At 33.7% G+C, this 13456-nt stretch overlaps 1 protein-coding gene across 3 annotated transcripts in view; it reads right to left on the minus strand.

Moving 5' to 3' along the window:
• Uaca (uveal autoantigen with coiled-coil domains and ankyrin repeats) overlaps positions 1–13456 on the minus strand; it is a 96613-nt gene that overhangs the window by 18910 nt on the left and 64247 nt on the right. For all 3 annotated transcript variants that reach the window (XM_076851027.2, XM_076851028.2, XM_076851029.2), the window contains exons 6-11: positions 10783–10853; positions 10588–10694; positions 8342–8523; positions 7205–7242; positions 3958–4026; positions 2627–2734 (exon numbers count right to left, since the gene is read on the minus strand). In XM_076851027.2, coding sequence (XP_076707142.2) covers positions 2627–2734; positions 3958–4026; positions 7205–7242; positions 8342–8523; positions 10588–10694; positions 10783–10853 — 575 coding nt within the window. The remainder of the gene's footprint in view (positions 1–2626; positions 2735–3957; positions 4027–7204; positions 7243–8341; positions 8524–10587; positions 10695–10782; positions 10854–13456) is intronic.

The following is a 13456-nucleotide window of genomic DNA, read 5'->3' on the forward strand; positions in this document are numbered from 1 at the left end:
GAAATTTTCTTTAGTTACCTTTTTGATGATTTTCTCCCCTCTGCTATCTCTTTCTGGAACACCTATTACTTAGATGCTGGACTATGCTCGTCCGTTTTCCAATCTTTCTACTTTTTTCTAGTTGACAAATCTTTATCTTTTTTCTATACTTGCAGGGCGTTTTCCCAGATTCACTTTTTTTTTAAATATCAGAATGTTCCCCTTTTAGATGAGATATTTTCTTGAGTCACTGAAAATATTAAGAGTAGTCAGTTTTAGGGTTTTGTTTTTTAAAACTTCCTTTCCTGCACAAACCATTTCTTACATTCTCCTGTGTGTTAAATCTCTACCTTCCACAGCTCATAGATATGCAGCACCTTGGTTTTTGCTCGTGTTCAAAAGTGAAGACTTAAAGAGCTGGCTGAAAGGTCTACGCCTGTGTATGACTAAGGGTTGTACTGCAAGACAGTATGATGGGGCCAGCTAGGTAAGGAACCCTTCGTTTCAGCATTTTAAAGTGTTTCCTCCTTGGGCTGGAAAGATTCCTTTGAGAAGACTTCCAATCTCCTGCTGGCTGTAAAGGACTCACTTGCAGAGCAACGGGATCTTAGCACTATTACTTAACCTAGTGTGTTTCTTACGGTGCACCCACCTTTGGCTACACTTGATGTCCTCAGTTCAGATATTCTTCAATTGAGAAGAATAAAAAGGAGCAGTTAGAACTGAATGAAAAGAGTCAGGTATTTAGGAACCTGGTTTTTTTTAAACAGAATTTTAACTACTCATTCAGCTTTCATTCCTAAATCCAGAGACAGCTGACACTACCAACTCCTAAGCTTTTTAGAGGTTATGAATTATAAATCATTCCACTTTCCCCACTGCTGGCCTTAGATTCAAATTTCTCAAGTCTAATAATTTATTGTTCATTAATCTGCTTTCCAGATTCAATATTTTGTTACTATGATATCTGTTCCTACCATACCTGTCCTGAGAGATGCTTTTGAAATGTCCCTTAACTCTCCTTTCAGTGGAGATGTGAATGGAAGAATGTGCACGTATTCTAATTGTTGCCTTAACTAAGAAGTTATCCCGACCAAAGTTAGTATTTAATTTTTATAATGAAAAATTAATCTTACCAACATAATTTATCAATTTCCGGACTCATCTGTGTTTCTTATATCCCACAACTTTCCTCTTAGTTTATCTTTCTTGATGCAGAAGTACATTCTTTAATGATTATTTTATTGAAGGCCTACGTGTGGCATATTCTCTTAGTCTTCAGAAATATGAAAATGTCTTCACTCTGCCCTCATTCTTGAATGAGTGCTTGGAAACAAAAGTCTAGGCTGAAGCTCATTTTTGCTAGCATTTTGATGGTATTAATGGTTTGGTTTTTTTTTTGTCAATATAAATTACATTGTCTTTCCTTTTTAACCACTTTTAAGATCTTCTCTTTAAATCTAATGGTATATAGTTCTACAATGTAATATTTAGTTGTATCTATATTTTTGTTCCATCTTGGTACTCAAAGTACACAATCACCTTTCAATTCTTGAAAATTATCAATAATTATCTCCATTTTATTTTAATTGGACTTATCAATTTTTATGCATTTTTTATCTGTGTGCCACATCTGGATGCATACTTTACACTATCTATAAATCAAAATTCAGTCTTTAAGTGTAACCAATCTTGAGTTTAGCCTGTCACAATTTTTATCTCAGTGACTATCCTCAGGGCAACTAAATCAATGTAGTGGGGAAAGGCAGTAGGAAAGGGGACTTAGAGATGATTCTAAGGTTAGTGCAGATACCAAAACCAGTCAGTAGGGCTCTTAGAACAACAAAAAAAAGGGAATGACTAATTTCCAGTTAAGATGGTGAATTTGCTTTTGGATACATTCCATTTTAGGAAAATTTAAAAGAGAAATATATTAAAATAATGAGAAAAATTGGAATTTTTAAGATGGTGAATTTGCTTTTGGATACATTCCATTTTAGGAAAATCTAAAAGAGAAATATATTAAAATAATGAGAAAAATTGGAACCAAAAGGACAGCTATCCCAATCATGGGCTTATTTCCCACTCTTAAAATAAAAATATCACACAAGATGGCACCTGTGACAAGTCATACACATGATAAAATATGCATTTAAAGAGTGAAATGATTATCCTGGATTTCATATTTTCTTTAAAAAATAATAGCTTATAGATATTTCTTGCATTTTCAACTTTACACAATAGATAATATAGATCACTGTTTCTGTGACTTTGTTCACAATAGCACTCTCTGGAATATCCCTTTGTTCCTTCTTGCTTGCTACAATATTCAGTCAAAATACCATCTTCTTGCAGGAAGTACCACCTTAGAAGCAACAGCTCACAGCTCTCTCCTTTCTCCTCTGAATGTCCCTCACATCTCCTTACTTATCATCTGGGTTGCATTACTTTATATTTTTACATTAGAAGCTTCAAGGAAAGGGTTTGGCCTCTAGTAAGATACAACTGTCCTCAGGACAATGACTTGATTTTACCTCCTTTAGCACTGTGACCTGAAGTGACAGGCAACTGGTAACAATATCTTATTGATAATTATAGGTACTAAAACAGTTTTCAGATTTTTAAAAATACTGTGCAGATTATTTACCTCATTCAACTGTAATTGTAAACCATTGACTTTATCCAATAGTATCCTTTGTTCTTGCTGAATTTTTCTCAACCGCTCTTTCAAATCTTCATTTTCAATCTCCAGATCCTTAAAAGAGAAAACAGATAAAAATTTTTATAAAATAAATTTAAAAAGCAGTTTGCTATCACAGATATACATATATATAAAACAGCTTTAAGTACAAATGATATAATTTCAATGACAATGTTACTCAAAATCTAAAAATGAGTAACAAAATTACTGTCCAATGATAATAAATACAAGTATATTAAAGAGAGTAACTAATCAATTTGATTTCAACAAATAAAAAATAAAAGCAACACTTGGAAACAGACTATGGCAGAATATGCCACTTTAACTTTTGCTTAAGAATTTCCAAGTTGCTGGGTACAGTGGTGCACACCTGTAATCCTAGGAGTGCAGGAGGATTGCGAGTTCAAAGACAGCATCAGGAACTTAGCAAGGCCCTAAGAAACTCAGTGAGACCCTGTCTCTAAATTAAAGACTTTTTAAAAAAAACTGGGAGTGGGGGGTGATATGACTCAGTGGTTAAACTCCTCTGGGTTCAATCCCTGGTACAAAAAAAAAAAAAAAAAAAAAAAAAAAACTCCAAAGTTTATGAGGCATTCTAATGCTTCTGTTAAACTAATCATTTCACGACTCTGATAAAATATGAAAGGTTCCTACTTAAGTCCACAGTCTACTTTCTCAACACTACCTAGAAACCCAAATAAAATGCTTTTATTATATTGAAAGCAGCTACTTAACTTATAATTTAATGATGTTGCAGTAATAAACTAAGTATGAGTTCTTTACTCAACATAATCCACTTAATAATTACTCTGGAAAACTTTAACCAACATAAAAAGGCACGGTGTAGTTAGTTTAACAAAATTATTTTTCTTCATAAAAATAAAAAATTTTTAAAGTTTAGATTTTATTTTTTTATATTACCATTACTTTTATTACCATAATTAATTTTACAACATGAACATAAATGTATGGTTTATAAAAGACATGAAAATCAAAAAGAGTTAATAAAATTGCTAAGTTATTTGATTTTCTAGCGTAATCGAAACAATGTATTCTATACTATACTTCTGTTATATACTTGAGTTACTTAATACAGACTCAAACACTCATAACAAAAGTCAATTTTTGAAGAAGAGTAAGAAAATATCCCAACCATAACAAACTTCCTTTCCTTTCCCCATTCATTTCACCTGTGTCTCTGTTCTCACTCCCCCATCCCACTATATACAACACTGAAATTCTTTTAAAAGTAAGATATTAATTTTTTTTCTTTGTACCTGAATGTTTTGATGCTCCCTCTGATTTGACTTTATGTTTATTTCATCTTGCATGTGTGTCAAATTTCGCTTGGGTAAAACATTAAGAAAAGACAAATTAACAAGTATAAGAATATGGAACAGTAATATTTTCCTCAATAGTCAATACACCCAACCAGTGACTTTCAGTTCATTCAACATTAAATTTTACTGTGTATAACACAAGATGGCAGCATTTCCACTTAAAAACCCCTAAATGGAAAGCATCTTTAAGGATAGAGGCTTTAAATAAAGTATAATTTAAAACACTACCAATTTTTTAAACTTATTAAGGATTTATTTTAACTAAACTCACAAAATTTAAAAAGGAAATTTTTTTACTAGACACAATATGAATGTTGTGCAATAAAACATCACATACCACTTCATAGGAAGAATTTAGTTTTTAAAAAATGGAGGGGAAGGGCTGGGGCTGGAGCTCAGCAGTACAGTGCTCGCCTAGCAAGTGCAAGGCGCTGGGTTCGATCCTCAGCACCACATAAAAATAAATAAAATAAAGGTATTGTGTCCAACTACAACTAAAAAAATTTTTTTTTTAAATGGAGAGGAAGAGGAAACCACATTAAGTTTGGAAGACAATATGGAGATTATTTCCTTTTCTGAGGACTGCTAAAACAAAGTATCAAGATGCAATGTTAAGAAGAGACACTGACTTGGATATATAAAAGATCTCTAAATAACTCTGTTGGGTATATGTTCCATTTTTTAACACTTACAGCTTTGGAACTTTATTCCAGTTTAGAGATTTGCTTTAACAAAAACAGAGTACAATGATTAAGCAAGAGAACAAATAACCTCCTTTTTAAAAAATCCAATTAATTGGTCTTTAAATCTGCATAATAACCAATTTAGAAACATCACTCTTAAAGTTAAAAAAAAGACTGCTTTAATTCCTCTAGATAATTTTTCATGTTTTATATTACTTGTTTGTTTAATCAATTTATTCAACTACCATTATAATGAGTTCGGATCTAGAATTCGGGGACAGGTCCCTTTAAAAAGATATTCTGTAGCCACAATTTCCAAAATATGTTTCTAGTTTCATTCATCCTACTAGAGGACTGTTCCTCAAGAGGCATTTGACATTTATTAACAGCTCACTTCATCATATTACTCTTATTTTTTTATGGTTTTTGAGACACGGGTCACTGTGTTGCCCCAGGCCAATCTCAGATTCTCAAAATCACTGTGTTGCCCAGACTCAGTCAATCCTCCTGCCTGGGACTACAGGTGCCCACTATGGCTCCCGGCTCATCATAGAGCCCTCATTCCCAGCATTCCTCTCAGAATCCTCACCCATTTCCTCCACTCCTTAACCCACCCCTGCTCAGACAAACTAAGTCAACTATACCCATGAAGACCCAGCTTCCTGACAAGGTCTTCTTAGCAACTAGAAGAGAATGTTCCTTGCCCTTCCAGCTCCAAGAGGCAGTGACCCAGGCACAACTAATGGCTGATATAAGCCTTCCGCAAGCTGTTGGTCTTCAGAAGACATATATTTGAAATCTTTATCACCCCAAATTCTTCTTAACACAGCACCTGGTTATTTTACCACTCTCTCCTTCTGCCCCCTCCATCGTGTACACAGCACTTCTGCCAACCTGAGCTTCTACTGTCCCACAGGTGGGCGAAACACTCCCTCATCAAGGGTTGGAACTTGCCTCCCCCTCAGCCTGTGAACTTCTCTGGAGCCCCGACTCTCTCCATCTTCATCCTTTAATACTGTTTCCTTCGTAGCATTTGCTCTGATGCAATAGGTCATTTGTTTATTGTTTTTCTCTCTCAATAACCTGGGAGCTGCATGAGGGCAACAACTTTGCACCTGGCAATATCCTGACACTTAGAACAGTAACTGGCACACTGTAGGTGTTTGTTGAACAAACAACTAAGTCTTCCTTTTACAACAATATTGCAGGTTTCTTGATAATAGGGACTGCATTGCTTGTACAAAAACAGATCCTATTTATAGTAGATAGTCTATAAGTATATTCAATAAATATGGAAACAGGAATTAGGAGTCATTACTCTTACTGCTCCTAGTAGAAAAATAGCTCCTTATATTCACTCAGAAATCCTTACAGTACTGAGCAGAGTACTATTCCCATGTAAATATTCAATAATTCTTTATTTTAAATATCTGTACATTTCAGAACTCATTTTTCTCTTCTGTGGGATGGCTGGTAAAAACACAAGAGTATACTTTTTATCTCACTCGACTCCTACTTAAATTATCTGAGAAACAGGGTGAAGGTTGATGAAAAAGAAAGTATCAACAGACATGACCCATGTATGAACATGTTACTTCATTCTGATGGATTGAAAAGGAGAACAAGCTTTAATACAGCTTTCAGATAGAGGTGAGAGGTAGAGATAATGGTGCAGAATGATGAATAGAATTGCTCAGAAGGTACCTGATTACTTTTTCTTCAGGGTTTGGAAGTGCCCAGGTTCCTCTCACTAGAGAAAAGCTGAAAGCCTGGAAGGGAACAGCCAGCAGAAGAGGAAAGCTGCCTACACTAGCTCTGCAGCCAGAGTGCTGTCAACCACCCCACTTCAACTCAAAAAGGTGAGAGGAAAACACAAGACATTTACTCAAACCAGGACATAAAACCAGGGTTAAACTGTGATTTGTTAAGTGGTTAGTATAAAGTATGAATTGTTCCATGTGCTATTTTTTAAAGTCCTCAATTGAGTATACATAGAAAAAAGACTTTTAGAAATAGAAAATACTCTATATTAACAGTGGTATTGAAATCACAACAGATAATCAGTTCTTAACTGTTTTCTTCAGTTCTTATTGCACTAAAAGAATTTTCCCAAATCAGTACAGATTGGCTCTGTTGTTGAGAGAGGATAGGGGGAAACTGCCTATGATCTGCCAGGCTAAAATTCATCATTTAATAATTTCAGTGAGGTGTGATATCACCACATACATGGAACTAAATGCCCCAACCAGGAGGCTATTTATTCCCCACTGGATACATTCATTGTGATTATGATCCATTACCAGGCTAAGTGATATTATCTTAATATAATAGGATCTTATGACCTTAATACTATATTCTACATGGGCATGATAAACTGGGGAGATAGAAAGCATGCACTTAAACTCACAATGAGTTGTGTATAATCATTAACCAGCTTTACTAAGTAGTTTACTTAAATTGCACAATACCTACAATTTTTAAAAATTAAAATTAAGATCTACCTGTTGCAGAGATGGTCCTTTCTTCCAAAGTTCTCTCCCTAAAGATTTAAAGAGAGAAAAACAGTGAAACAGCAGAGTATTATGGGTAGATATGCATTCCTTAACTATACCACTCAGTCAATATTAACTAAATAAATCTTAAAGTTTCCTCTAAAGCTTACTACTTTTTAGTTTTAATTCTTAAATTCATGCTTAAAACAACAATAAAATAACATTTTGCTAACCAAATTAACAAAAGGTTTTTTTTATATGACAATATTTAGATAACTGAAACATCAACTTGTTAAACTATCTCAAAAGCCATAATGTACATATCCTAAAGCCTAGTGATTCAATTTCTCTCAGGGGAATAATAAATAAACATATGCCCAAAACACATAAGGAAAAACCAGTGAAAAAACAGATATAACTTAGATACCACCAACAGAAAATTGTCTTAATTAATTGCCTTAATTTAAGTAAATGGAATCCTATGCATTAATAAAAATTATACTAAAAATATGAGGAAAAAATAGAAAAAAGAAAAAGTCTTCAAAATATGTTACATAAAAAAGTAAGCTACAACTCAGTGTTATAGGTGACCTTCAATTTTATAGATAAGGAAAAGACTGGACAGCTATGCTTCAAAATATCCACAAAGGCTTCTCAGTGGCAGGATGAGTGTCTAACTTTATTCATTGTGCTCTTCTGCATTTTCCAATTTTTCTTTCATAAATAGAAAAACACTTGGTATAGGCATTTGATATATAACATTTGAATACTTTATATACATATGTTAAAATGTTTTTTTTTCCTTTAAAATTTCCTGAGTATAAAGTTAGGAGCTTCACTCCTTATCAAAAATATTAATATATACAGTTTTTATGTGTCAATTAAAAAATATTAGTAAAACCCTTGAGTTGACTCTTCCTTTCAGTTCTTAAATTAGTCCACAGTATATCAGGATTTATTTGATAAACTACACAATAAATGTGACAGACTCTGTCCCAAAACAAAGGGGTATGATGTAAGTAAGCAAATCTATGGTACAAAGGGAGGGAAACCAACTCTTTATTAAAACTTTTTTATTTATTATCTAAGTCTTTAAAAAGCTGCTTCTTAACCTGGACTTTTCTAGTCATAGAGAACTGCTAATACCTTTGCTGGTGTTTTCTGATGCAGTCTTCAGTAAGGTTAGAATGTCCAGATTGTCACCAATTCTTGCGTAGTAAGAACAATCATGGCCAAGGGCATCCAGTAAGCTTACATCAGCACCATTTTTAATTAAGATTTCTACTGCATCTCTGCAACCATACTCACAACCCAGCATGAGAGCCGTTCTAAAAGGAAAGGGGAAGAATAAAAGACCTTGAGGAAAATCCAAGGAAATGTTTCAAAAATATTCAGCTAGAGGCCTCCTTAAAACATCAGTACTACTTTAAGAGATTATACTCATTATAGATACAGATTTTACTTTATCTGTTTATCTTCACATTTTAATTTCATCACATTTATAAAAAAACATTTACTTTATGTTTGCAGAGCTTAAACCTTATGCTGTCTTAAATACTTTAATTACTTGTCAAACTAAACTTGTTTATTCCAGTTCATCAATGTGGTATAAATAATTACCATAAAAAAATCTTCTACAACTAATATTGTCACCCCCTCTGCTCAAACCTTAACTCAGTCTTTACATAAACTGAACCACATCACACAAACTTCCCCGAGAAATCATTTATCCTCCAAGGGAGGGCTTTCATGTCTTTAAGCTTCATTTAAAACTTGTTTCATTAAATGAACTTTCCTCAACTACTCACACATTAACATAGACCATTCCTTTATTCTGCATGAGAAAGCCATCAGCACTCAAACATTTCACATATGTCAGCAAACAATCATCGTGAAATAATACAATTAACTTGTCATGGAAATTTAGAAGGACCCTAAAAATTATTTTGTCAAATTGTTTTTACAACTGAGGGAACCAACACCTAACAAAATAAAGTGACTTATCCTATATCAAACTTCAATTGAGACTACTGAATTTCATAAGAAAATTATTCTTGCCTTTACTATCCTATGTAAGCTCTTTCTTATACAACCAATACCCCCATAGTTGCTGGTATAAAATTCTATACAAAATAGGCATTAACAAAGTTGTATTACTAGCTTTAAAAAAATGCCCAAAACTCAATAACAACCACAAAAAAAAAAACTTGAATACAGTGTCAAAAACTATAATTTTACAATCATTTGCTATCTAGCAAGTTTATAAAACATCATGGTGTGTGTGTGTTTGTATGTGTGTGTAAAACAAAAGAACTATAAAAATGTAAGGCATTATACATAAATAACCAGATCAACCCTCTGTAATCCCAAATTTTAATTTTAGAATCAAATTTTATTAGTTATGCTTAGACAAACAGATTATAGTATCTGCACAAAATAATACAAGAATTCCATCTTCTTAATCACATTAGTGATTTAATTGCTTAAGAATTTCCTCCACTGAGATGTCTGCACAATAAAAACAATTAGAATTATAAATATGACATCTAAAATCTATTTTATTTGTCTTCTTTCAATGAACTATAACATGTTTAGAAGAATAAAATTAAATAAAAAGAACAAATTTATTAGTAATTATTTGTAAAATACCAGAAACTTAGCTATAAATTATTACAACAGCCCAACTAATTAGGGGAATATATTTCAGATATTTGCCACCAGAATGTTTGTGACTATATAAACATCAGAATTATAATATAGAAAACAACATGATACACCAGACTCAGAGAAGGAGAAAAGGCAGACTGTGGATGGAAATTATCAGAGCAGATTACCTGAAAAACATTCATATACAGGGGGAAAGTAAACTAAGGGAAGCTTAGGATGAAGAAACAGACTCATTTTCAGAGGAGACAGCACTGTGCTCTGATAGGCTAAGGAGAAAACACCTCAGGAAAATCTAAATTGACCATGTCAAGCTTTACAATGTCTAAGAACCACCTGAATCTAAAAAAAAATTCACAAGTGAAGAAACAGTCTATAGATAAAATTTTTAAAATTCTTCTGTATTTTGTATTTATGCCCATTTCATTAAAGATTTTTTTTAAAGCTTAAAATAACAGGGATGTACTTCCTTTTTCCTTCAGTTCCCTGACCCAAATATAGGCCCTAATTACTGCTTTTATTCACCATTTAGCCTGTCATTTCCCCCTATTTTCCTCTCCTTTATCCTTCAGCAGACTGAAGAAAAGTGAGGGGTGGATGATAATTCCAAAGAAGAGCAAGCAAAGGAGGGGAGAGGAGAAGGAGAGGGAAAGGCCAAATCACAGCAGCAAAGTTTCAGAATCACTGTGCTTCCAGCTGCTACATTGGAGTCAAGAAAAAAGAATTACCTGTTTTGTTTGTCTCTGGAATTAATATCTGCCCCTCTATCTATCAGCAGTTGACATATTGTTGGCCTACACATCTGAGTAGCAAGAACAAGTGGTGTCCGCCCATCCTAAGCAACAAGAAAAATAAACCAGCATTAAGAAAAGAAAGTTAGAATACATGAGACAAAATGAGAATAAAAACATAAACTGACTTACTATATCCTTGGCATTCACAGAGGCCCCATGGTCACAAAGCAGCTGTATGCTAGAAGGACAGTCTGCCATTGCTTTGAGAAAGAAAGAAAAGTGATAAATGGTGAACATCTGTTAGGACACATGGTGCTTTTCTAGGTCCATATAAAGCAATATAGTTCTTCAATTTCTACACCACCAATCTTTATATTCATCATCCTCAGTGTAGCATTATAAGCATCAATTTTCTATTAAAAATGGGTTATATGAGATCACTTTATAACTTTTTGAATAATTTATTAGGATCAAGGAACTATTGTCATCCTTGTAAAGATAAGGATATATTACTAATCAAGGGCAAAAGAGATAATAAAAACCAAACTTAAATTTTCTATTTATAGCATGTTTTAAACATAGCTACAATTACCTTCTTTCTTGAAGTTAGTGGGTTTTTTAAATATTCATTTTATAGTACAGTCACAGTGAGTAAAGAATGAAACATACAATTCACATTTTATTTTAAAAGTAGAGAATGCAATATCTGCCCTTTAATGATAGAAATTGGGCCATTTTGTTTAAAATTATAAAATCACATAACACTTCTTCTTGACTAACACTAGACTTCATATTTACATTGGGAAAAATTTTTTATTAAATTCAGACTGTTTACACGCCTCATGATTTTTTTTCAAAGCCTTATGAGCATATTATTTTTTCCCCCTTGGTGGAATTTAATAGAATTAAACAAAATATACATAAGAAAATCAAGTAAATTTTGATTTTTGTCTCTGAGCCAGCAAATCCCTCATTAAAATGCTAATCAAGCTTAATAAAGAAATAAACCAAACTGAATACATTAATTCAGAAACTAAAATTTATAACTAGCCAGGTTCAACTATAAATGAGAATTTAAAATGAAAGGCTTAATAAATTCCAGGGTTATAATATGCTGAACATGTAAAAGTTAGTATTAAAGGTCCATGGTAAAGACTGTTAGCTAGTCACCCAACTTGGATTACCCTCTCTTCCATGATAATAAAGTTGTATTGAGCATATAGTGACTCATCTAATGACTCCATTTTCCAATCCCTCCCCCCAGTAGCCAAGTATGGCCATGTGACTTTGATTCTGTCTATGAAATGTGATAAGAGTGATGTGTGTCACTTCCCAGTCTAGACCTTAAAAGACTAGTGATGCCTTCCTCTGCAATTTTTTCCCTTCCTATGAGCTGGAACACAGAAGTGCCTGCTACCAGCTCAGCCTTAAAATTGAGAACAACTCTAAAAGATGGTAAATCTGCTAATGGAAGAAATCTGGGTTTCTAAATGACCCTGTGGAGCAAAGCATTAGCCAATGTGAACATCAGGTCTGTGACATGAAAGAAAGAAATTCTGTCCTTCCTTTAAAGCCAATGTTAACGTTATTTCATGGTTTGTTATATAGTAACTTAGCCTAAGACAAAAATTACTATCAAGTGGGGTGCTAATATAACAAATATATAAAATAAACAGTACAGGTTTAATGGATGGATGCCATGTGATGAGTTAACAAATCTCAGGCTAGAAATCTGGTGAACCTCTTATGCTGTGACAAAATATTTTACACAGCTATCATCTATGATAATTTAGAAGGTATACCGTGTGATTATGAAGGCTTTCTTGGTTAGGCAATAGAAAAGAGCCATACTAATAGGATATATTTAATAATATATGTATTTGAGACCTCACAAGTGTGGTGAAGCAAATTGTTTCTCTATACCAAACAATACAATATAAAATCATTGTTGCTTACAACTTTTCTCAAAGGCCTTATAGCAAGGGAAAAAAAAATCAAATCCTAGAATAAAGATTGAGGATGTTATATTAACATTCAAGACTATTGTTTCAGATGGCTTTAAGATAAGTAGCCATTAAAATAAGATTAAAAAAAATCCTGAGTCTAGAAATAAAGACAAGAGATAATGGAGGGTTAAGAACCATGTGTCCAGCACATAACTTCTGATATGGTTCTTGGTATATAAGTGGTTGGAAGCAAATAGGTTTTGAGGGAATTGTCCTACTGCAAAAGCCCAGTCAGCTGAAACTCAGTTGTTTCAAACTTAATCTGCTTCCACAAAGGGCAACTTTCTCCAATAACCAATTTACCTGTCTTAGAGGAATATAGACAAGTAGGACTCTCCCTAAAGGCAGGGCCAGGAGCCACAGAGAGCAATGGATAAGGGATGTCTCCCATAAAACAGAAGGGGAAGGTGGCAGCACCAGTAGAACATATCAAGAAATTGAACCCTAGGATCTCAGCAGGAAGTCCTGTTCCAACTTCTGCTCAGCAGGATTTGATACCTGTTACTAACTAGTGAGTGCTGTGTGTCCCTGTTCCTTCCTTCCAAAAAGGAATCTTTATTTTACTTACCCTGTTTTTGTGCCTTCATTCTATATTATAAGGAGATACCTTCCCTTTGAATTTATAGACTGCTAGACTATGAAGTGTTACCTCAGAGCTAAAATGATAAAACTGTCGCAACATCCAGAAATCCTGGACTTTGAGCTAGAGGCTGAAGAGCTGATTTACGTATTCTCACCCTTGAGAAGATGATGAAGGATTCCATGTGTGGGGAGTAGAGGCTACAGAAATATCTGGAAGGACAGAGTTGGACTGGAGCAGAAACCGTAAAATCTGTTCTCCCCTTTTTCAACTGTGT

Source organism: Callospermophilus lateralis, chromosome 3 (genome assembly GCF_048772815.1).
Source record: "Callospermophilus lateralis isolate mCalLat2 chromosome 3, mCalLat2.hap1, whole genome shotgun sequence".
NCBI lineage: Eukaryota > Metazoa > Chordata > Mammalia > Rodentia > Sciuridae > Callospermophilus > Callospermophilus lateralis.